The sequence below is a fragment of the Sinocyclocheilus grahami genome, unplaced genomic scaffold, assembly GCF_001515645.1.
Source record: "Sinocyclocheilus grahami isolate Dianchi unplaced genomic scaffold, SAMN03320097.WGS_v1.1 scaffold859.1, whole genome shotgun sequence".
NCBI lineage: Eukaryota > Metazoa > Chordata > Actinopteri > Cypriniformes > Cyprinidae > Sinocyclocheilus > Sinocyclocheilus grahami.
In genome coordinates this window covers 289,770-316,717 of record NW_015506038.1, presented here as the reverse complement: position 1 = coordinate 316,717, position 26,948 = coordinate 289,770, and the positions used below count along the sequence as shown (strand labels likewise).

Here is a 26,948-nt window from a genome sequence, read left to right as displayed (position 1 = left end):
TATGCTGTGATTATTAGTATATGCTGTATATTACCTACTAGTTATACAGAAAATAGTATGTGACACAGTAGGTAGTGATAAACATTTCAAACTGTATTACGCTGTACTGTTAAGTTTGCAGTGATAGAACAGACTGTGCATTGCCTACTGGTTTTGAAAAATGTCAAAAGGCATGCAGTAGGTAGTAATCATTTCAAATTGCAGTTTGCTACATTACCAACACATGAAATCTAGTACTTACACTGCCTGTTGTTTTTTAAAAAGGTATGTGAAAGAGCATGCAGTAGGCTCCTTACTGCAATGATAGTATATACTGTGTAGTGTGTACTGCCAGCCTGATTGTTTTTTAACAGGTGTGTCAAGTGTAGTATACTGTGATGTATACCGCCTACTGAGCTTTTTAAACATAATATGTGAAATTGTATGCTGTAGGTAACAATAAATGTTCTGAAATGTAGTATGCTGATTTTTTTATACTGCATCCTGTGTATGCATAAACTGAACACTGTGTTTTTTTTTTGAGAGAGAGCTTTTCTTTTAAGGTGATGAGACGAGTAGGCCAAGTACGGTAACCCATACTCAGAATTTGTTCTTTGCATTTAACCCATCCAAGTCTACACATACAGCAACATTTGGGTTACAAGTCCGACGCTAACCATTAGGCCACTACTCTGCCGTGCAAAGGCAAAAGACTGTAACTTTGATTTTTGTCGAAAATGAGTTATTGATATTTTTGGGACATTCAAGACATCCTTTATCATGTGCATAAATATCTTCTTCTAAAGAGTACATTTCGTTGTTTTTCCGAGAAAATAATGGGTTGTCTCAACCGTAACTTCGAAAAGCCTCGGAGAACCCAAGGCAGAACACCGTATAACAACAGTTACGGCTATTTCACTTTGTTTGGAACGCTCAAATTGAGTTATGGCATCTGCCTTTGTTTAGCCGTGCGTCAAAATGAAGTTACGGTGCTGGCTTGGAGTTATATGGTGTTCTGCCTTTTTCTTTTTCCTGTCCATTAAAGTCTGCCACATTTTAATTACGGTGTAGACAAACAAATTAGATAGATCGCGATCTACCAAACAGCTCCATATAACAAAGCACTGTAAAGACTAGGTATCTTGGCAGCAATACGTAATAACCTTTAAAGATTTTTTTTTCTTTTTGTAATGCAGATTTTTCACCAGGCTGTCACTTAGTTGGACGTGTGTGGACTCGAATGCCGTAGCTAGCATGATCAATCATAAAATCATTAGCCTACTAACAGTTCGCAATTAAATCCATATCCTACCTTTTCTTATAACCTGATCAAATCAATCCATGGCAATGAACATCATCGGAGATGTTTAATCCACAAGCATTCTGAGCATTATTCCTGCTTGCTGGCGTTCACATCAATCCATAAGTCGTTCTTTTAGTTTAGGCTATTTAATATAAAAGTCAATATAAAAGCAATTATGCTGTCTAACATTCTTTTACGTTAATGAGCATAGCAAATAAATTGGTATCCACTGTATCCACTCACATGTTTACATTTTAGTCTGCTTGTTACGGTCAAAAAAAAAAGAGAAAACATTAATACAGTCACATTAGTATATGCAATAGCCTATATGAGATAGCCCATGATCACTAGATTTTATACAGGTGTTACTATAACGATTTTGTAAATGGTGATCAGCAACCAAATATTGATAATGTGGAAGTTACTGCCTTTTGGCTTGGTGTGACTTCTCATGTTTTGCAGACAATGCAAAGGCAGAGTACATTAACTTCAAAATAGGGGTAAAAATCAAGTCTGAACTCACAATTTTTTAATGTCGATAATTTTCATTACCAAAACATCTAATTGTTAAATTTCCAGTGTCCTACCTATAATTAATTTGGCTGGACAAGCAAAACAACTTTAAAGTAATTTTTCGCAGTTGCACACTCTAGCGAGTTAAGGTCTTTTGCCTTTGTAGGGCAGAACTGCCCCGTTTCAAATTAAATTATGCTATTCTATTGTCACATAACCTCACAAAATATGATTTTGCATTTAGTCCAATTTTGAGTTAAAAATTCTTCTAGTAGTCAGGGTTGCCATGTCTGTGTAACTACTGTGTGCAACTTAAAACTAGCAAAATCACGGTCAAAACTAGCCCAATAGCATTCTGGGGCAAACTGGCTATTATATTCACTCCAAAATTGTGTTCTGGGGTGGAGGGAGTGATGGCAGGGGTTGCACTTCAACCGTGGACTAAAAACACAACCCACGGCAACTGTATGAATATAACCCAATTCCACAGAAAAACTTGGGACTTGGCAACACTGCTTGTTAATTTGTCACACTGGAAATCGGTTAAATCCCATTGCATTGTGGGACTGCAAATACAGTACTATTAATTTTAATCTAACCAAGCAGGTCATCCAGATATTCTATACATAAAAACTTTGCATGACCTGCCTTACTGAACCCAGGAAAATACAGAAACAACTTTAAAATGTAGACAAACCATTACAGCTAAAGACTGAATGCTAATCCAAACTCTTGTGACACTCCAATATAATTACACTGTATCATCCCATCAAATCCATTTCCACACCGCTAATTCGCCGTTAATGAACACATAACATCAGAGCGCTGCAGTCTTCTTTATTAGGATACAGACACACACGTATCTCTCACTGTATCTCACACACTGTACAAAAGAGAGCTCAAATGCTGTTTGGGGCCATTCACTAAATCCAAGATCTAAATTTCCATGCTTTCGCCTTGGGAACGAGTCGGGTGCGATTAAATATGTTGTGGCGATTATAAAATCTCATGGTGGGGTGATTAAATTTCAGAGCTGAACAATCTCTGCTCAAAGATCAGACAGATTTCTCAGTGTGAGGGGATGGAGATGACATACGTGAGTCCGTTTGGTAAGAAAGTGTCTGAAAAGAGCACAAACACGTGCAATGGAGAGAGAGAGAAAGAGACTTATAGAGAAAGAGAGAGATGGCATGATATAGTGACTCCAAGTCTGACATGTAAAATAAATATTGAATAAACTATTGGCTCATTGTGCATGCAATCATAATGAATAAGAACCGAAACTTCCAAGCTTCAAAAAAGGATGCACTATAACAGTATTTATTTCAGGTCTTCTCTTATAATAGACTGAAATTTTAAGTCATTATTCAGTAATAAACAGAGGTTGCACTGGTGCCACTAACCAGTTTGATTAACCTATAAACACTGCCATTTCTGTTGCGTTTGAGAAACATTAAACAGCAAACGGGCCAGAAGCGGAACAAAACCACACCACACTGGCCAATTATCAGTTAGTCTGGAGCCCTGTAGATTGAAATTTAAACCATTATTCAATGATAATCTTCCTCTCCAATGAGCTGTTAACCATTGCTTTAAAAGCAAGTACTTCTGTACTTTTACTCAAGTAAAAATCTGTCTTTACAACTTTTAATTGTAATGGAGTAATATTTGACCAGCAGTATCTGTACTTTCACTCAAGTAATGGAGTTGAGTACTTTGTCCGCCTCTGGCGATTTGTGAATAAATCATTGGGATGGGTACTGTGAAGTGGATCAGCCAATTCATTGAAAAGATCTGACTCAAAGAACAGTTTGTTAAAGAACAAGGCATTGCTACTTTTCTCACATGAACTCACGATCTTCAGTGAATAAATTCAAGAGTTTTTTCACACAAAGCTATCTTGTGTCTTCAGAAGGCTTGAAATATAGTGCACAAGTCATATGAAATATGTTTATGATACTTGTATGGTGCATTTTTGTCATTCTTAATAATTCAGGATGAAAGGAAGTTGGAATGACACGAGAATGAGTAAACGATGACAAAATTGTCATTTTGGAGTGAAGCATTCCTTTAGCTACTGTAATTCAAGATATGACAGTGAGAGATAGAACAAAACAGAAAAGAGAGCATTAGGCTGGATATGAAAGGTTATGCCAGCAGAACATAATCACAGAGATCAGGCTTTAGTCTACCCTATTCTGAAAGAAACATGAACAATAATGCTTTGCATCCTTTTCAAGTGTCCTCCTTCCATTAAGCAGTCACTGATATTATTATACATGGCTATGGATATAACAACCTTCAGTAAAAAAAAAAAACACTTAACATTTCTTTCTTGCGACAAAGAAAGCTGCTATTGTTATGTAGAAAGGGAAGCTAAAGCTTTCATAGAAAATTCACCAGAAAGAAAAAGAGATAATGACATGCAGGGACTGTACGTCAATGTGTTTACACAGAGTTTGAAATGTTGGTTCTAATACAAACAAATGCAGTAATACGCTTTCGGCCAGGGCCCAAAATTACCACCATGTCACACTGGCCAGTGGCGAATGAATTGAGAAACTGAATTTTTTATTATTATTATAAAAAATGTCATTATGACAACATTTTTTCTTGCATATCAGTGACAAAAAGCGCAGGTCGGCATGTCATTTGCAGCATCATTCACAAGATGAATCAGTCTCAAACGCTCGGTCACTAAAACATCAACAGAAATTGTCATTTTGGAGTGAAGCATTCCTTTAGCTACTGTAATTCAAGATATGACAGTGAGAGATAGAACAAAACAGAAAAGAGAGCATTAGGCTGGATATGAAAGGTTATGCCAGCAGAACATAATCACAGAGATCAGGCTTTAGTCTACCCTATTCTGAAAGAAACATGAACAATAATGCTTTGCATCCTTTTCAAGTGTCCTCCTTCCATTAAGCAGTCACTGATATTATTATACATGGCTATGGATATTACAACCTTCAGTAAAAAAAAAAAAACACTTAACATTTCTTTCTTGCGACAAAGAAAGCTGCTATTGTTATGTAGAAAGGGAAGCTAAAGCTTTCATAGAAAATTCACCAGAAAGAAAAAGAGATAATGACATGCAGGGACTGTATGTCAATGTGTTTACACAGAGTTTGAAATGTTGGTTCTAATACAAACAAATGCAGTAATACGCTTTCGGCCAGGGCCCAAAATTACCACCATGTCACACTGGCCAGTGGCGAATGAATTGAGAAACTGAATTTTTTATTATTATTATAAAAAATGTCATTATGACAACATTTTTTCTTGCATATCAGTGACAAAAAGCTCAGGTCGGCATGTCATTTGCAGCATCATTCACAAGATGAATCAGTCTCAAACGCTCGGTCACTAAAACATCAACAGAAATTGTGATTTTGTTCCTCTATTTGCATTTGGGTGGCTCAAAAAAATGAAATTAAAAGGAGTGGTTGATTGCTTTTTTTTCTTGGCTTGATTGTGTTTATGGGGTGCAGTGTAACATGTATTAATGCTTAATTAAAAAAAAAAAAAAAACTATTATTTTTCATATATTTTACCTTTATTGTAAGCCACTGTCTCCATTGTCATTTGAACGGCTGGTTGACTTCCTGTTTCTATGATACCAAATACGCAATGGGCTCAGATTGGTTAGCTGGCCCAGTGTGTTGTGATTCGTTAACCGCATACTGCACGATGTCCGGAAACTTCACGCTCATTACCATTACGGGCAATAGTTGCATGTACTCTGGTGGAATGTGAATAATGGTGTCAATATTGCCTTATCAATTTGAGGTGTGATTACATAGAAGTTTGTTGATGTTTGTACATGTTTGTCTTAGAAGTACGAAATAGCATTTAGCTAACTGGCTACTAAAGCCAAACTGCGCTGTCCTTTGTTTACGTCCTTGATATAACCAAAAAATAATGACAGAATCTATACATGGAAAATAGATTTCTAAATAATAAAACATACTTACAGGTTGGGGCCCAACAAAAGCTGCCTCTGCTTTTAAAGTGGGAACTGCTCCATGTTTCGGTAATAGCCTTTGTGTGAATCCGGCATTGAACATAGCGCAACATGGCCCCACCCCCTTTGTTGCATGCTCCCAGGGGCGGAGTTTATGTAAATTTCTGGGTTTGTAACGTAACGAACCCGGGAAGTAGCTCATTGTAGAATTTTAAAAGACGATATCTCCGTTTGCATTGAACTTTCAGCGCCGTAACTTTGCAGATATTGTTTATGCTCAAACAGCAACATTATACACTAAATAACGTTAAAAAAAGTGACATCGCAATCAACCACCCCTTTAAAAAAAATCCATGTGTCGCCAAATGGGACTCTGGGGAAAGAAATACTAATAGACATTACAGGTATACCTTTCATGGTGAATTTCCCATAAATAAAAGCTGAAGATACACAAGCCACAGCAGATGTTTCCTTTAGTGAGCATCAGACTGAATGTTCAAATTATTTATGGTTTTAGTATTTTTAAATTTTTTTTTGCTTGTAGACTAAGCTTCAAAAGTGTTTTTTTAAGTGTTATTGATAGAAGTATTTTATGCTTACCAAGGCTGTATTTATTTGATCATAAATACAGTAAAAACAGTAATATCGTGAAATATTATTACAATTTAAATGAACAATTTTCTATTGTAATGTATTCTAAAATCCTGAATTTTCAGCATCATTACTCCACTCTTCAGTGTCACACGATCCTTCAGAAATTATTATAATGTGCTGATTTGATGCTCAAGAAACATTTATTATTATTATCAATGTTAAAAACAATATTGTGCTGCTTAATATTTTATGGAAACTGTGATGCATTTTTTTCAGGATTCTTTGATGCACAAAGAACAGCATTTATTTGAAATAAATCTAATTTAGAAAAAAAAATACATAATATGTTATTTACTGTCACCTTTGAGTAGTCCTAATGACTGCGAAAAACAACCACACACCGGCTCTGTGAAAGACTCCTGAAGATGACAAACCACTGGAGTATGGTAGGTTCATTTTCATTTTTGACACTTTTATCGCTTGATACGTTGTATGCTGATGTTATTTGAGTGATTAAAAAAAAAGCTTAATGAAATGTTTTTGATATTCTTTTAAGTACTTATAAATTATAAGTAAAATAAAAAATTCTAAAAGTAATACAGCACTTGATGTCCTCCTATATACCGTATAATAATGTGACGTCTGAAGGGCTTGCAGGCACGCCACTGCTGTGCTTAACAAAGGCCATCAGCCCATTCGAGCAGGAAGTTGATTTATTTAGCACGGGTTTTTACATGACTTGACCACATACTGTATGTAAAGTCAGCATGGGGAATCCCCACTGAACCCATGTGCACACTTACCGACTTCACAAGTAAAAAACAAACGGCAGCAGATACATTAGACTTCAGGCAAGTGTAAGTGGTTTGTTTAGTGGTCAGGGGTGTTACACAACATTCTGGCATTGCGCTTAACTTGGCACTACTGCTCTTTTTACACCCATGAGGTGAGTGGGCACAGTTTTTAATGCCCAGTCTTACTATCTATAGGTTGTGGCATCCACCGTGCACGGGCTTTAAACACACACACACACACACACACACACACTAGTGAATATGATATCACCCTCTTGGCTGAGTTAGTATTAGAGATGCACATATATCTAGAGCTGATTCTGGTGTTCTTGTGCAGTAGATGGTTATTGTAAATCTTCATTGTAGTATCTTTTTTATGTCAAAATACTTTCGTTATGTGCAGAGACAACTATAAGTATACTTACAAGCCAGTTGTAGTGTGATTTCCTAAAATAATCAACACTGACTCAGTCAAGGGGGTGGGACTGAACAAGGTGAATCTCATTAACACCGTCAAGAAATGTCATGGTTATACTTCACCCTAAAATCAAGTAAGGAATAATTGACGACGGGCGTGCATTACACCTCGGGTGTGCTTTATTTTATAATAATTTAACGGACCGGAGTCAATTATTCCGTTTATACTATGGTTCCCACACCTAGAGACATTGTTCAGATGATGTATTTCAAGACATTCGTCCGGTTTTGTCCTTAAAAGACTTATTTCTTACGCATCTCATCCAGCACCTCGGTTGCTAATTCCAAATTGTCATTTTAGACCTAGTAACGGTGGCTTGAGCCATTGCTAGTAATGCAGTTATTAATGCAGTTATGGGAGAGAGAGATTAAGCGTGCGTGAATTAGCTGAGTCTGTGTGTCTCTCAACACTGTTCGGCAGCAGCGAGTCTACTAATAGCGAAACACATCTGCTTCAAGAACAGCGGCGTTATTACCTCGCTTAATGACAAAAGACATGTAGCTTTTAAGTTGCTAAACTATTTTACTGATAAAATCATCAGAGCAGCACTGACAACATGTTTCTGTGCGTGTGTATGTTTCTGTGTGTGTGTGTGTGTGTGTGTGTGTGTGTCTGTCTCTGTGTGTGTGTGTGTGTGTGTCTGTCTCTGTGTGTGTGTGTGTGTCAGTACTGTATGAGTGTGCGTTTGTAAGGGAGAGAGAGTGGGATAGATAGAGTATGTGCTTCCTGTACATAATAAAACATAATTTTGTGGCAAAAACATGGAGATAATTTGTCGTTTTTATCCTATTGTTTACTATATTTATTAGCTTGGTCAGTGTCGCTGTGGGTTTTTGGTTCTTTTGCTGTTGTAGGCTGTAAGGACCTTTGAAATAACTGAAATCATTTGGCAAAGTGATATGGACATGTAATGCGGTCAAGACCTGCCTAGAACTACTTTAGCTGTGAATTTCCCTGAAAATAATCGCACACCTTAGAATGTTCATCAGCCAATCAGATTCAAGCATTCAACAGCCCCGTACTATAAGAAATAATCTGCATAAAGAAAATGAAGACTGTCTCGAAGACCATTATGTAAATTCTTAGTTGTCTACTGTAAATTGAGAAAATATCATTCTGATTAGTATAATGGGAAAAAAGTGTATTATTAAATTATTATTACACTACATATTTAACAGTAAAGTACATCTGTAAATAGTATTTTTGTATGTTTTTAGTATTTGTTATTAATGCAAATTTGTTTTCACAAAGAGAATGAGATTTTTATTTTTATTCATAAGATTCACTGACCTGTTCGACCAATAGCAGAATTTATGAAGCATTCGGTATCATTGGTAAACTTTTATAGTTTTTGTTAATATTCTGAATGAGATTTTATTTTTATATTGTCTTGTTTTCATTTTAATTTTTGAAGTTTCAGTAATTTAGCTTTTTTTTTGTCTATATGGTTTCTTTGAGTTGTAGCTTTTAGCTTTAGTTTATGTAGTTTTAGTTATTTTAGTACTTCAACTTAAACTAAACAAAGGCCAGAAATGCTGCCTTGGCAACTAGCTGAAATAAAGTAAATTTTGTTAACATTTTATTTCAGTTAATATTTTAGCTTTAGTTAACGATAACTAACAGGAAACAAACAGGAAGTGTTTGAAAAACCGGTGTAACAAGTTTTTTTTATTTTTTTATAAGAGAAATAAAAAGTATATGTTTATTTTATTTTTAGTTTTCGATAATGAAAATGAAAAACATGTATAAAAATTTTATTTTTTGTATTTTATAACAGGCATTATAGCATATTATAACATTAATATTTATGTAGTACTTTAAAATATGATGTTACTTGAAATTTTATTAATATTAAATTATTAATATACTAATAATAATTGTTGCATGACTATGCGTTTGGTTACATGACACTTGACAGGTTTGGTAGAATATGTAAAATAGAAGAAAAGTTTGAACTATGTAGTAATTAATAAACTTTAGTGTTTATTGCAGTCCTTCAGAAAAATGTGCCGAGTCAAAATTGTGAATTTCACCAAAATACATTAGCACAACAGGGTTGCAAACCCATCATGGGTGAAAAAGATGCGACCCCTGGGAAGAAATAATTGTAACTATACTTTAAACTATTATTATTTTCAGTGTTGGGCAGTAATGCATTACTTATTAGTAATTTGATTTCTTTTTTAGTAACAGAGAAATTTAACGTGTAACAATTTCCAAAATAAAAATTAGAGTATAGTTCCAAGTCAAGGTCTCTATATGTTACCGCTGTGTTACATCATTGCCAACAGAATGCAGTGTTTTATCATCTACAGTAGATTTTAAAAAGGGTGTAGCACACGCGACGTCCTCTACCTGAGATCTACTTTGACTGGTAAGCGCCTGCGAGGCGGATACTACCAACCAAAAAAAAAACTCAGCTTGGAGAGAGAAAAGTACACTTTCTATTTTGAATTTATTTCTGTCAAAGGCAAGAACATTATTGTGCGTTGCCAATTATGTGGGGCGAAGAAAATCTTTTCAACCGTGAAAAACTCCACATCCTATTTAAAACACCTGAAAGAGCAGCACAGCACGGTAAAACTTCGAGAAAGTACTGGGCGCGGAGAGCAGTGCGTCAACTTATACTGTCGAGTCCAGTGCTAGTGGATTAGAGACCTGCATTCCCGCGGGACCCGACGCAACAGAGTGCGGCGCGGGATGAGATTTGATGGGCGGGTGTGGGTGGGTAGAGACTCGTGTGTGTGAGCGGGATGCGGGAGAATAAAATGATTCGCTGGACTCACGCAAAATAGAAATATCTAAACATAAAATATCCAAAAACAAATAAATTGTTATTCATCCATTGCACAAAAGCAACAAGAAAACTAAATGTTATAACTGAGAGATTGTACAGTTTATAACAGCTTTTAATAGAGATTATAAAGGGAGTGCTCTTTGCTCCAATTCTGCCATGCCAAACCATGCACGCAGCAGCCTATGCTTGCTTTTAGTTAAAAATAACAGTGCTTTGTGAATGTTAATGCTTTAATAACATTAATAATATTTTATGGGTAGCGTTTATGCTGGGATGTTGTGGCTAGGCAACACGAAACTTACCATTTCATGCAAATGTCATGGATGTACAGAAAAAAAGTTACGTAACTATTGATGTAACTAATTACTTTTGAAATAAAGTAATCAGAACAGTAACTTGATTACTTTTAAAAGGAGTAATCAGTAATTTAATTACATTTCCAGATTAACAACACTGATTTTTTTTTTTTTAGAGTTAAAACAAAAAAAAGATATCTACTTCATTTGTCTCAGACCACATGCAAGTTTGCATTCCTGTATTTCAGTGGTGCAGAAATTATACACTGTGAGGTGCGTGTACAAAGTGTGTGTGTGTGTATATGCGCACCTTGTGTTTCTTGCTGTAGGAGTACAGGTGGGCCAGACGATAGAGACTCTTGTAGTGTTGCGGGTAGCGACTCAGACACAGGAAGAGAGACCTCACACACACTTCCACTAGCGTTTTCCTCTGCTCTCTCCATCCCGGCGGAAGACACTTAGGCAACTCTATCACCTCCAGCGGAGGCGGCGGCTCTGGCCTGCGCTTGCACTCACTGGAGGAGCTGGTCTGGGGGTGGGGTCTGTGTGGTTGGGCGGAGTGCAGTGGCAGAGGTGGAGCTTGGGTAGGGGTGTCTGTGGTAGGGGTTTTGGGGACGGAGGCCTCAGGGGAGGTGATGGATAAGGTGGTGTCTGAAGACTCTTGTGTGACTGAAGATTCTTGAGAGAGTGTGGCAGAGCTGATATCCATGTTCTTGTCCTCCAAGGGGCCTGTGGGATTTTAGATATTGATATTTGCAGATATTGAAAAGCAATGCTTTTATTGTAAAAAGCAACAGAGTATGAATTGATAATCTACTGTGTTTAGTGATCCTGGCAAGACAGAAATTGGCTGAATTTCAGGAAAACTGTCAAGAACATGTCTGGCTTTTATTTCAATCCAATATCAAAAGAAAATGCTAAGAAATTATGGTAGCACTTTATTTTAAAGACCAGTTCTCACTATTAACTAGTCGCTTATTAGCACACAAATTACTAGTATATTGGCTGTTTATTAGTACTTATAATATTAATGCCTTATTCTGCATTAACTAATTTTAGATCCCTTAATCTCTACCCCATACTTAAACTTAACAACTACCTTATTAACTATTAATAAGCAGAAAATTAGGAGTCGTAGTTAATAGTTAATTAATAGTGAGAATTGGTCCCCATACAAAAATGTGACTGAAATTATTTTTAGATTAAAGAAAATTAAGACATTTTCAAGACATTTAAGATCATTTTACATTCAGTTATTTTTTTGAGTTATTTAATCATTTCATTTTAAAAAAAAATGAAACAAAAAACTAATTACAATATTTATATACAACCGTACAAAAGTTTGGGGTTGGTGAGTGTTTACAAAAATATAAGAATACAATATGGTAAATATTAACACTAAATGCTAAATCTTAAATAAATTTTACCACAATTAAGCCAATATAATTAGATTGTTTAACCATAATGAGAATATGACGGGAGATGTGCCTAATAACCATTAAGTATTTACTGGTTAATCTGTTGGCAGCCACCTTTATCATGATTATTATTATGATTGTAACCATGTGTTAACCAGTTCGGGAGTCACTCCTGAGCTCCACAGACAGAACAAACAGTTATAGTAACAGGGTTAAAAATTCATAAATCATAAATTATTTCCAAAACGTTGCATTAAGTACGCGTTTAGAAGAACTGGGATCAATACCTGCATCCTCTGATGTGGCCGGTTTCTCTTTTCCAGTGGCATTTGATTCTTCCGGAAAAATACTACACTTCTCAGAATCGACCTTGTGGCTGCTGTCCTGTGAGCTGGTGGCGTCCATGAAGACATCCTGCAAGGAGCTGGAGTCCGACATGCCAGCAATGCTGTCCTGACTTTGCTCTGATTTAGGGGAAAAAAAATATACCACACAATTACACTCATTCAACAAGAGCGTCCTCCTCAGTCCTTTGTAAATATTAATGTATTTAAAAACACCCTTTATTCATTTATTGTTTCAGAGTAGCCCAATTTGCACAATCCACCAATCAACACGGATCCCCAGATGAATTGTGTGATAACCTCCAATGAACACAAGGCTGGAAACATTTGCTGGATTGACAGATTTACAAATGTAGCTATTCCTGAAGAGCAGGCAGGCGTATGTTGGAACAAGGTTTTGGATTTTAACATGGAGAAAGTGAAATCAAAATTCTGTACCTGAAAACATTTGCTATCATTTTCTACAAATGAAAGGAACAGTAATAAAGTGCTGCAAAAATGAGTCCTAAAACCCGGAAACCAGTTAGAAAGTCAGTAAATTTTTGGTTAAATGCCTGAAATAAGGTCTGTATTTAACACAAACCCAAGATATGTCCATGTTTTTCTATGACATAAAATACATCAGTAATATCCCACTTGTGATTTTTTTTTTAAGATATTACGTGTCTTGAAATACGTAATTACAAGTGGGACTACAAATACTTTCTTTAACATTAAATCAAACGGGTAAACTCATCTATTCATTAGTCTGCTTTTACTGCCTTGTTCTGTTTATAATCGCAATCTTGCAAACTATTTTAACTCAAACTTTCCAATTTGTAGATTTCAACTCTTTCCCCGCCACTGACCAAATTTTCTGTTATTTATGAGATGATGCTTCCTCGCCCTTGATGTAATTTTCCATTTTTTGTGAACAAAACGTGTAAGAATCATAAACTTTTGTTGGTCACTGAGCTTACTGTCTGCAATAATCCAAAAGCCAATTGAAAAATCCTATTCGGGTTTGTAGAGGGGGAAAAAACACCTCATTACTGCAGCACTCTATTAAATGGATAGTTCACCCAAAAATGAAAATTTGATGTTTATCTGCTTACCCCCAGGGCATCCAAGATGTAGGTGACTTTGTTTCTTCAGTAGAACACAAACGAAGATTTTTAACTCAAACCGTTGCAGTCTGTCAGTCTTATAATGGAAGTCAATGGGCTCCACGGCTTTGAGAGTAAAAAAAAACATACACAGACAAAACCAAATTAAACCCTGCGGTTCGTGACGATACATTGAGGTCTTAAGACACGAAACGATCGGTCTGTGCAAGAAACTGAACAGTATTTATATAATTTTTTACCTCTGATCCACCGCAATGTCCAACTGTCCTGAGCGCGTTCACAACATCCGGCGCGTGACGTCAAATAAATACGGTCGGGCAAAAAATTCCACATTGTCTGATGATATATCAAAATCGTCTTCCATTGTGATGACCTGTACTTCTAAATATCTTTAGATCATCGCAGTGCCTGTGAACAGGTCTGCAATCTCTCTGCACTGTGTAAATAATGAGTGACGTATACGCACGACAGATCGCTTCCGCACATGTGACTACTATCATAGATATGTATAGATGCCCTATTCGACCGCTCCAGATACGTTGACGCGTCCGTCATTTTGGATCGTATCGCGGCCCATAGAAACAGTCACTAATGAGGCATCTACTAATATCTATGTCTACTAATGCCAGAGCACGTACATGCGTCACGCGCCAGATGTTGTGAACGCGCTCAGGACAGTTGGACATTGTGGTGGATCAGAGGTAAAAAAAAATTATATAAATACTGTTTAGTTTCTTGCACAGACCGATCGTTTCGTGTCTTAAGACATCAATGTATCGTCACGAGCCGCAGGGTTTAATTTGGTTTTGTCTGTGTATGTTTTTTTTTTACTCTCAAAGCCGTGGAGCCCACTGATTGGCATTATATGACTGACAGACTGCAACGGTTTGAGTTAAAAATCTCCGTTTGTGTTCTACTGAAGAAACAAAGTCACCTACATCTTGGATGCCCTAGGGGTAAGCAGATAAACATCAAATTTTTATTTTTGGGTGAACTATCCCTTTAAGCCACAAAACAAAAATTCTGTCATTATTTACTCACCCTCATGCTCAACCAAATCCATATGCTCTTAACTTTCTACTGCAGAACACAAAATGTTGTAATGTTTTGCTTCTACCTACTCTGAAAATCAATGAGGACAAACTGTTAAAAAGGGGAAAAAAGCACTAAAAAAAGTTGTCTATGACTTATATTCCAAGTCTTCTGATTTGTGAGGAAATTAAAAAGACTAAAATGTAAGTAGTTATTCACTGCTGATATTTCCTTTCACAGTAATTCTCATACCTGATTTGTACTTTTGCATATTCAAACAGATGAATGGACTTTCTCGCTTCAGCCATACAGGTTTGGAAGGACATTACGGTGAGTAATTAATGAAAGAAGTAAAATTTTTTGAGTGAACTATTCCTTTAACAGGTACAGTGGTTTTGATCCAGGTCTGAGGTCAGAGGTTACAGGGCGCATGTTTCAATGCAGTGTCGAATCAGCCTGCTCCTGAGGTAGAGCAAAGCGCTTGAAAATATTGTGCTTTTCAGCAAGCCCAGAAAATAAAGTTAATGTAATTCCTCTTGTGCTGCCCACAAACAAGCAGAAAAAGCCCCTGAGCATGCTGGGAGTGTCAGCATTTGGCACAGAGGGTAGAAATTCATTATCACACACCATCACCTCCATGACACAACAGAGTGCGATGGCAACACACCCCTCCCCTCCACCACAGAACACCAACGCACCCGCACACTCAGTGTGAAGGGGAAAAATGGCGCTGTGTCAGCGCAAATTTGCAGCTTCCTGCAGAGCGCATTAGCAGCTATAGGCCAACACTGCCAGGAGGCCCATTAGTTGGTCTGCTACAGATTTCAACAGGAGCTCAAGAGTATGTTAAAGACACAAAGAAGGTCTAGACGGGACCCGGTTATGTGCTGGGAAGTGCTGAACAGGGAAAATGACAGGCGTTTCAGTGCAGAAAAGACTGATCCGATTGAGGGGAGAAATCATCAACAGAGTAAGAGCGCTGTAATATTAATTGCACAGAAGAAAAGGGCTTTTGTTTTGAAAAGGTCAAGTGTTACTGCATAATAATCTTTGATGTGACCCACAGTAAACATTAGAACAGTGAATAATGGGGTCACTTTCCTCAAAAGCAGAGCGCACAACCAAACTATAGCTCCAATACAGTTATTGTTATTCCAATATAGTGTCAGTTATAAATGTTGAGAATTAAAACAATCAGAATAATGAGCTCAACAGTAAGGTTATTAAAGTAAAAAAAAAAAAAATCTTCAGTGTGAAACAGCTCTTAAGCATGAAATATTTTTCTAATGTAGACTTAAACAAAAATGTAATAAGTGTTTAATTGCGCATTCTCAGTGAAATTCATTAAAAATACCATATTTCAGGAGGTTAGCTACATAATGTTAGCTAAAGGCTGAAGTTGCTCTTAAGGTCCGTTCACATTAGCAAAATGTTGCTGGATAAAATGGTTGTTTATAGTGTAGCGATGTATAAAGCACAGCTCACATAGAAGTCAACATGGCAAATCTGCACAACCAAGTTGACCCCGTTATGAAATCTGCGTGGGGTGAAATCTTTAATCTATTAAGTACTGAATGATCTTTGAAATTCCAGTGAGGAAAATGGAATCCAAGCCCTATGTAAAACTAAGTGCATAGTCACTGTTGAGCTCTATGGTGTTCAGGGTTCTTGACCTTTGGACACACACCAGTTATTTATTCGTGGGGGAACTATAGCTCTGCTTTTGAAGAATGATAGGCGAGCCAGTAGTTTCGTACTATCGGTTGTGCGAGGAAGGGCGTCTGTACCATACACAGATCCTGGCCGCAAAGCAGAGAAACACTGGCAGTAGTCATGGTCACGTGAGAAGTCAGCTGTAGAGGAAATTCAGTTTAGAACACGTTTCATAACCTGGAGAAAAGTCATACAGTTGTATATTTTGTGTATCTCTGTAGTGTGAATAGAGGAGATCTTTCATTATCTGTTGTGCTGAGAAATGGGCAGCTTTTAAAGGTTATTTCTGAGTCATATTTCACCACATTTTGGGGGAAAATTGTGTTGAAAATGATGCCTCAAAGCAAAACCAGGCATCATCATCTTCGTTCAGAATATCTTTTCTTTTGATTTTGAGGTGAAATAAGACCTGCATGTGTTTATGACATTGACACATTAAGGCCCCGATATACTTCAAGCGAAATCAAAGACTTGAACTGTTGTGACAGCATTTCAAACAAAATTAAGCTGAAGCAAATGTCGTTCGTTAGTTTGTTTCGGGAGTTTGCGATCTCCGCCTTCACTGACATGCAAATCTCCAATGAATTGTCTATTTTTTAACTGAGAGGAAAACGCACATATTTACATATTCATCTAAATCCCGTTCTCGTGGTGTTGAGATTGAAAGAACAAAAAAAAGAACTTCACTGCGAGTATATTGGGGCCTTTAAAATCAACAACCATACAGAAGGAGAGTGAATTCATCAGGTCTTGAACTGTTGTATCAGCTGATAAAGACGCTAAACTCATCCACTCACCAACATTTGCAGAAAAAGCCGTTTAAGCTTCCCACTGTCTTTACCAAACCACATTATTCAGAACAACCCACAAGAACAATCTCCCTTGCACATGTGAGCCACGGCAGACACGTTGGTCTAATGTCAGTTTGCACACAGAGCAGTGCGGAGTGCATTGTGGGAAGTCTTTGTTGAATCAGGGAGCTGACCCATCATGCACCCATTAAGAAGCAGCAGGTGGGAAGCAGGTCAGAGGCAGGCAGAGAGGGAGCAGGCAGGAGGCAGCAGGGAGACAGGGAGACTAAAGCAGGCCATGGGAGCGACTGAGGAATATGGGCAACATGTCACAATGTTCACCTTTAAAAATCTGCAGCAAGCCGCTGTGGTTTCAGTGAGGCAATGACATGAGGCCAGCCACAAAAAAATGACTACTATGGTGTTCAGGGTTCTTGACCTTTGTTATTTATTCGTGGGGGAACTATAGCTCTGCTTTTGAAGAATGATAGGCGAGCCAGTAGTTTCGTACTATCGGTTGTGCGAGGAAGGGCGTCTGTACCATACACAGATCCTGGCCGCAAAGCAGAGAAACACTGGCAGTAGTCATGGTCACGTGAGAAGTCAGCTGTAGAGGAAATTCAGTTTAGAACACGTTTCATAACCTGGAGAAAAGTCATACAGTTGTATATTTTGTGTATCTCTGTAGTGTGAATAGAGGAGATCTTTCATTATCTGTTGTGCTGAGAAATGGGCAGCTTTTAAAGGTTATTTCTGAGTCATATTTCACCACATTTTGGGGGAAAATTGTGTTGAAAATGATGCCTCAAAGCAAAACCAGGCATCATCATCTTCGTTCAGAATATCTTTTCTTTTGATTTTGAGGTGAAATAAGACCTGCATGTGTTTATGACATTGACACATTAAGGCCCCGATATACTTCAAGCGAAATCAAAGACTTGAACTGTTGTGACAGCATTTCAAACAAAATTAAGCTGAAGCAAATGTCGTTCGTTAGTTTGTTTCGGGAGTTTGCGATCTCCGCCTTCACTGACATGCAAATCTCCAATGAATTGTCTATTTTTTAACTGAGAGGAAAACGCACATATTTACATATTCATCTAAATCCCGTTCTCGTGGTGTTGAGATTGAAAGAACAAAAAAAAGAACTTCACTGCGAGTATATTGGGGCCTTTAAAATCAACAACCATACAGAAGGAGAGTGAATTCATCAGGTCTTGAACTGTTGTATCAGCTGATAAAGACGCTAAACTCATCCACTCACCAACATTTGCAGAAAAAGCCGTTTAAGCTTCCCACTGTCTTTACCAAACCACATTATTCAGAACAACCCACAAGAACAATCTCCCTTGCACATGTGAGCCACGGCAGACACGTTGGTCTAATGTCAGTTTGCACACAGAGCAGTGCGGAGTGCATTGTGGGAAGTCTTTGTTGAATCAGGGAGCTGACCCATCATGCACCCATTAAGAAGCAGCAGGTGGGAAGCAGGTCAGAGGCAGGCAGAGAGGGAGCAGGCAGGAGGCAGCAGGGAGACAGGGAGACTAAAGCAGGCCATGGGAGCGACTGAGGAATATGGGCAACATGTCACAATGTTCACCTTTAAAAATCACACTTCAAATCTGCAGCAAGCCGCTGTGGTTTCAGTGAGGCAATGATATGAGGCCAGCCACAAAAAAATGACTAAATAAACAAAAAAAACATGAAAACAATCAGGGCTGCACTACATATTATTAGTAATATCTTATTTAATGGGATATACTGTATTATTCACAGATAACTGGAAAACTGAAAACAATTATCAACAATAAAAATACAGTACCCGTCTTAGCGGTCGCTCACACATGAAGTGTGTTCTTGCACTGTTTCACTGTTTTTTCAGCAACTTACATCATGAGCGCTCAAGCTTAAATAAAGCATCCATTACCAGGGTTGGGGAGTAACGGAATACATGTAACGGCGTTACTTAATCAGGATACAAAAATCTAGTAATCCGCTACAGTTACTTCAAAAAACAAAGTATTCAGATTACAGTTACATTTTGTAAAAAGTGGGAATACTATCAGGATTACATTTGTTTCATTTAAAATTTAATAAATGAGTATTTTGACATAATAACGCTATATTTAGCGCTGCTTCATCATAGTTCCTGGTTCTGTTGACACTCATGTTGACTCACGTGAGCCACCTGCTGGTGCATGCGCAAATAACACCCGTCTATCATTATTCTCCTCAAACGCGCGGGATGAGACGCTGCTACAGTAAATGAATTACAATGTTTCCTGCTGGGAAAAACGTTTTCTTATCTGGAAATTTCACAGTTATTCTGTTTTCAAAGAGGATAAAGGAAATAACATAGTTGTACAGCGTAAGCTATGCATGAAGACTCAACCAACTTGAACATTTGCAGGTACGACTAGCATGGAAATCATCATGTTAGCTCAAATTTAGAGTTTGTTAGTGATTTCAAATTCCATGGTGTGCATGAATGCAGTTGTAAGTTTTCTAGTGGAAAATGAGCTGAAAAATTAACACGAGAGTCCCCACACCCCGGATCAGTCACTGAAATAAAGAAAGATCATAGCATTTCACTTATATTTCGACATGTAGGTTTATTTTAAAATAGACTAAAATGAACATGGTGTAATTTTTTTTTTATATTCTGCATGAACTATATATTTTTTTTCTTGTACGTTAAAGAAAAAAAATAAATAAATAAATAAAACTGTAATACTAAACTGTATAGCCACTAGATGTCGTCCCCACACCCCGGATCAGTCACTGAAATAAAGAAAGATCATAGCATTTCACTTATATTTCGACATGTAGGTTTATTTTAAAATAGACTAAAATGAACATGGTGTAATTTTTTTTTTATATTCTGCATGAACTATATTTTTTTTTTCTTGTACGTTAAAGAAAATAAATTCCTACTATATACGACACATCTATATGATTTTTATGTTTTTACCAATTATAATATTTCATAAATTGTGAAACTCTTTACACTAATTGTTTAGCAATTAAATAAAAAATTCACAGTTAAGAGTTGGTCACACGGTCTATATGGATTAAACATTTTCAAAGCAATACTTATCTTATTTCATGTGGCTGTTTTTATCAAATTAGCTTATTACATAGTCACTTTAATTAAGAGGTAAACTACTAAAAGTAAAATTATCGGTATCTCTCAAAACAAGCAATTATTGTTACCGACCCAGAAATATTGGTGACTCTCTAATAAGATAGAGTAACTTTGAATGCAGCAGGAATCTTTTTTTTCTTTAATAAATATTAAGTTTCTTGTGATTGAAAGTAGTACAAAATTGTAGTCTTTTTTTATTATTATTTATGTTGTGTCATGCTGGGCAATCCTGCTTACAGCTAAATCTGTTGGGTGAGTTGGTGAGTCTCCATTGCTTATTTTTTACTGTAAAAAAAGCATTATGAAATCTTCTATAAATACATGACTTATATAGCTACGTTATATGTACATATTAAAAAAAAACAATGCCCATTGGCAGCCATGCAAGCCACATGCTATTTAGCCTAAGCTCTGATGAACACAACAAGAGCTGAGCAGAAGTTTAGCCCCTGACAATCCACCTAAAGACTGAAGTGACTAAATCTAAGAACCGTATTTCAGAACACACCAAGCTGAAACTGACTCCAGCAACTAGGCCAACACCACCTTGTGACACAGTTTCAAAAATACTGACTCCATTTCATCAAAACAGGCCACAGCAAAATTTAATCAACTGTCCTATGCAATGCCCCCTTTCAAACTACTACAAAAAACATCTGCATAAAAAATATGACCGATATGAGTTTTTTGGGGCCGATGCCGATACCGATATTAGGGACAGAGTCAAAAGTTTGGACACACTTCCTATTCGTGTGTCCATAACTTTTGACTGGTACTGTATATAGAATACAATATACACATAAACAGAATATTTATACATAAACACATTTTTTGCAATAACTCAAATGTGATGATCAAACTTGTGTGTCACTATGTGACAAATAGGCCTATGTAACGGAAGCAGGGTATTAAACAATTTAACAATAAACTTTATTATTTAAAATGAGTCTGACATCAGTGCACTTAACAGTAAACTTCACTTATTATAAATAACTTAAAAAAACACAAATAGAACAAAATATATATAACTTCAATTAAGAAAATAAACAAGGTAACTGTGTAGGGCAAACAAGCTATACTGCCAAACCAACAGGGTCAGGTTTATGCAGGAAGTCCAGCTTGTCCAAATGTAAACATATATATAATTTTAATATTATAATTTTATAATGCAATATAAAAATTATATAATACATTTTTTTTCTCACAAATTCTGTGTTGTGTATTTTCTGGTAATCAAAGGAACATGCAGAACATGAGAATTCATATTTAAAATAATTTTTTTGTAGTTTAATATTCAGACACTAGTCTATATTGCGATTTGATTTAAGTTTACTGACCTGTTTTTGTATTTATTTATCAAAAATAAGACAAATTCCATGAAATTCCACGTTATACATTACATTCCGTTTTTATGAATGGATTCACAAGGAAATCAGAGGGCCCTACTAATGTAGCAAATGAATATGATAAGCTCATTGTGAGAGTAAAAGATGGGGACATTGTTGTTTATTTACATAGCATTGAGTCTCTCCAACTAGGTGACAACGTAGCGTTAAATCACCACTCAACAGACTCAAGCCACCACCGCACCACCGTCTATTGGACTGCAGAAAGACACTAACTTTTCAATCTGCTACATTACTGAGTCTGACAAACTATGCTGACACCGTGTCTGTGCCACAACAGGACGCGACAAAGCGACCGTTGAAAATCATTTGAACTTTGTGTCAGCACGTCAAATAGAACGAGGCATCAGTTTACGGCATCCAGTGTTGACAACATCACTGATTATAATGGGTTCTATTCTACACCGGACGCGAGCGGCGCGACAAAATACAATAGAAATTCTATTGTATTTTGTCGCGCCGCGCAATGTGAGGTGACCGATGTGATAAGCATGAGTTCTGGGCCGCAGCTGTGCGATCAACCGGTATAAACACCAGCATTGACTGAGTGGCCGCGATCAGCTCCGGTGGCCGTAACACATGATTTAATGCGCCGCAGATGCGTGCCGTGAAGCGCAGATCAGCTCTAGTCTCTAACGTCACTGAATCTGCTGTTAAAAATGAACCATCCATACATCAAATCATCATGCAAAACGAAGAATTAGAATCATTGTAATGTGACGATTTGAAGCAGCGGACTTGGGAGAAGTGGCGGATAATTTGAAGCAGCGGACTTGGGAGAAGTTTGAGCTCATCCGCGCATCACTACACTGACCTGGGTCGCCAGTAGCAAACAATGGAGACAAACTAAGTAATTACATCATTCAGAAGCATTTAATCTGCGTTATATGTTCTATAAAAAAAAAATTCATATCGGCGGCATATTCGCTGATACGATATATCTGCGACAGGCTCATATCTGCCGATAATATCGGCAAAACGATATATCGGTCGGGCTCTAATAAAAGATTTTTTAAAAGATTTTAAAAAGGAATAAACTGTTGTCTTTGAAAAATTGCTTATGTTTGTCTTTTGTGAGTCACTTTGAATAAAAGCATCTACATACATGTAAAGGTAGTGGCACTATGTATAATCATAACATTCAATAAATATGTCACAAATTGATCAATATAGGGTTGTTTTACTGAAGTGAAAACCTGTGTGTTGAAACAATTAAAATAATTAAATAGTATGTTCAAATATTAAGTGGACGTCTCTTTTACTAACTTGTCATTCATGCTTAGCATTTCATAATTTCTACTTAGCCAGCTGTGTCTCTCATTATTTCAGATTGTACGCCAGATGAGTATCCCATCATTTCAACATACAAAATTGAAACAATGAAATATTGTCTTGAAATAAGACACCAAGTTGTCTTACTGTGTTGAAACAAAGGAAAAGTCTAAATAACTAGATACAAAGTAAACTTACTAAGTTGACAATGACATAAACTACTTTTGTCAAAAAGACAAGAACATTTTATATTAAAACCAGTAACTTTTGACATTTTATTTTTCAAAAGATTTGAAATAACTAAGTACTTACTAAAAATACAAAGAAATATGAAGTGAATTCACTAAGTTGCCATGAAACACTTTCAAGATATAGTCGATTTACTAAGACGAAACATTAAAATACTACATCAAAAATAAGATACGAAGTTGACTTACCTTTACTGTATGTAAATTAATTACTAAGTTGAAATGACAAGATATTAATTTGACTTACTGAGCTGAAATAATTTACCTTGTTGAAATAAGACACTGTCAACTTCCTAAGAAAACTAGCACAACACTAAGTTGAGACAGCAATGTATCAAGTCTACAAAAATATCAAGTTGTCTTGCTAAGTTGAATTAATGAGATATTAAGTCAATTTACTTAATTTTGATAACAGAATACTAAGTAGAATTCTGAAGACCTGAACACTAAAATTAATTTACAACAAGATAGGAAGGAAGCAGATATAGAGCACTGAGAATAAATCATGACAGCCCAAAAAATGTATGTGTATTATTCCAATAAGGCCGAACAAAACTGCATAGCTCAAAAGCTTCTACTACACTCTTGCTCAACTTCTGACCTAATTAATTTAAAATATAACAAATGGCCAACCATGTTGAAATTTAGGTTACCTACACCACAAGGTCAGCAGAGAATACATGATTTACTGGGTGAACAAGTGCAAAGCACATTCATTATTCGTGCAGGAATGGCAAGTGCAAATAAAACGGTGAAAAACACAAAATATGAAGGCAATTCAGCAGCGTAAACAATGTAAAGAATGAATATAAATCATTCTGACTGAAAATCTGATTTCATTACCTGAAGGCAAGAAATGACAAAGTGTAACTGAAGCAAAGCGAATAAAGAAAGGGGGAAAAAATGCTGAGACACTGTAAGCAATGTTGCCCATTTTCCCATGATCCTCTAAGGCCTGGTGCAGATGGTAAGAAGAGGGGTGGGAGGAGATGTTATTGTACACCAGAGCCCATAATTCAGATTTAATAGTGGTGAATACTGTAAGCTTCATCATCCTCATTCCCCCGTGCATGAGTGAGTGAGTGAGTTATTCTCTGGCCCTGGTACTGTACCGTCCTGCTGCTGCTGCTGCTGGAGCTCCTGCCCCTGCCTGTGCCTCTGCTGCAGGCTTTTACGTTTGACGTAATCATGGTCGACCGGAGTGACCACGTACGGGGGAGAACTCGCACCTGCCGCACCGTCGCCAGGCAAAGAAGTTGTTGGAGCCACCACAGATGTGACAGATGAGGTGGTCAACGCTTGCGGACAGGTACTCACGCCAGCCGAGGAGCGGGAGTCTTCATCATTAATGGATGGAAGCTTTTCCCTGTTGGGAGAAAAAAAATTATGCTAACAAAACAAAAACACGGAAAGATTCTATTAAATGTAGGGTTCTTTTAACATCGTTGCTCTCACGTCAACACAACACACATCGTGGTGCTTTTGTGAAGGTGCATCTGAGATCAACTTGGAAGTGAAGAAACTGTTTAATAAAGTAGTTATTTTAGTGCACAAAAAGCATTGCCATCGCCTCATTAAACAAAGGCTGAACCATTGGAGTCACATGGACTACTTCAAAGATGTATTTACTGCATTTCTGGGCTTTGACTAGTAGTTGTGTGGGATGTAATGGAGGGACAGAAACCTCTCAGATTTCATTACAAATATCGTCATCAAAACTCTGCACTTAGCAATCTAATCAAGTGAGGAAGCTGCCTTAAAGTCTGTCTAAAATGAGTGCTGGGTTAACTTTAAGCTTGCTACTAATCTTGTGCAAGACTACAGTGTGTAGTATCAGCAATGGCAATGCAGTCTCCTCTTTTTAAAGGTTTGTTGATATACAGCTGTAATCAATTGAAATCAGAATCTTAGTCTATGTTAGACAATTTTAGGCCCTCCAAGCTTAAAGCTTAAAAGGTTTGTGGCCATACTTGTTATTGCTGTTTTTGGCCGTGGTCTTCTCCTCTCCGCGTGCAAAGGGTCCGACGGCAGCTTCGGCGAGCATGTTGAAGAACAGCTCATAATCCAGAAGCTTCATTTGCTGCTCAGACTGTTCACCATCATCTTCCTCATTCTCCAGCAACTTCAGAATGGTGGCGCTCAGGCGGAAAAACAGCTGGCCGAAGTAAGAGAAGAGATATATTTCCGGAAGAATTAAAATGCAACTTGTGTTTGATTGTTTTTTCATAGTACAGGAGCACTTGCAATACATTTGCATTACACTACTATTCAACAGTTTGAGGTCACTGAAGAAAAGAAATTTTAATTTAAAAAACAATTTTAGAAAAAAGAAATGTAGAAAGAAATTAATACTTTTATTCAGCAAGGACGCATTAAATTGATCAACGTAACGATTTTTACATTGATACAAATTTCTATTTTGAATTAATGCTGTTCTTTTGAACTCACTATTCATCAAAGAATCGTAAAAAAAAAAAAAAAACCTTTCACAAAAATTTGAAGCAGCACATCTGTTTTCAACATTGATAATAATAAGAAATGTTTCTTGAGCAGCAAATCAGCATATTAGAATGATTTCTAGTGAAGTAATGACTGGAGAAATGATGCTGAAAATTCAGTATTGCATCACAGGAATGAATTTCATTTTAAAATATATTAAAATAGAAAATTTCCAATTGTAATAATATTTGACAATATTGCTGTTTTAATGTATATTTGATCAAATAAATGCAACCTTGTTGAAAGCAGCACATCTGTTTTCAACATTGATAATAATAAGAAATGTTTCTTGAGCAGCAAATCAGCATATTAGAATGATTTCTAGTGAAGTAATGACTGGAGAAATGACGCTGAAAATTCAGTATTGCATCACAGGAATGAATTTAATTTTAAAATATATTAAAATAGAAAATTTCCAATTGTAATAATATTTGACAATATTGCTGTTTTAATGTATATTTGATCAAATAAATGCAACCTTGTTGAGCATAAGGCTCTTCTTTTAAAAATATCAAAATTGTACCAACCCCCATCTTTTGAATGCTAGTGTACATTGTGTACACAGTGTAAATGAGCCCTATTCCACTACATACCTCTAAGGCCTCCATGGCGAGGTCCGGTGGGTTGTGGTAGTGGATTTTGCGTGGGTATCTGGCTGCCTCCTCATGCAGGTAGTGTGCAGACTGGAGAGAGATGGCACAAGGGCTGTAATGAGATGCGTGTCTGACTGTTGGGCGGTCAGCAGCCACTTTCACACTCAAAACCCTAGCAACGGCTTTACATATTTCACACAATTTTATCCACAAGGAACTAACTGAACGGTGAAAAGTAGGCATTTCATACCAGAACAGAGTCAGACCTGAAGGTGAGTTTGCAGTCAAGTGACTGAAAGTACACTTATGTCAGAGTGTCCTAATCATTCTCAAACTGTATCACTGAACTGTTGGCGTGTTCGATTTACATGTTTTCACACCTGGCTGATTTAGAGCATTTGTTCAGGAACCTGGCTAGTTTTTTCTTTAGTTCAGATCATTTAGGCAGTGTTGGGGAAAGTTATAAAAGTAATGCATTACAATATTGCATTACTCCATAAAAAAAGTAACTAATTACATTACTTTTGCGCTACTTTTTAAATCTGGACAGGGCTTGCTTGTTTGTTTTTAAAATAAAAAAGTTATATTTTTGGCAAATATAAAAGCCTTTTCACACCAAAAGTGAAAGGAATAAGCCTCAGGCTGAAGGGAAAGTAAATT

The 26,948-nt window shown here is 36.8% G+C and overlaps 1 protein-coding gene across 1 annotated transcript in view; it reads right to left on the bottom strand.

The window, feature by feature from the left end:
- Positions 1 to 26,948, bottom strand: part of LOC107563165 (calcineurin-binding protein cabin-1-like) — a 105,367-nt gene that overhangs the window by 48,952 nt on the left and 29,467 nt on the right. Inside the window, exons 27-31 of the mRNA XM_016247960.1 lie at positions 26,289 to 26,378; positions 25,167 to 25,351; positions 24,335 to 24,562; positions 12,427 to 12,596; positions 11,032 to 11,450 (exon numbers count right to left, since the gene is read on the bottom strand). Of these exons, the coding sequence (XP_016103446.1) occupies positions 11,032 to 11,450; positions 12,427 to 12,596; positions 24,335 to 24,562; positions 25,167 to 25,351; positions 26,289 to 26,378 (1,092 nt within the window). The remainder of the gene's footprint in view (positions 1 to 11,031; positions 11,451 to 12,426; positions 12,597 to 24,334; positions 24,563 to 25,166; positions 25,352 to 26,288; positions 26,379 to 26,948) is intronic.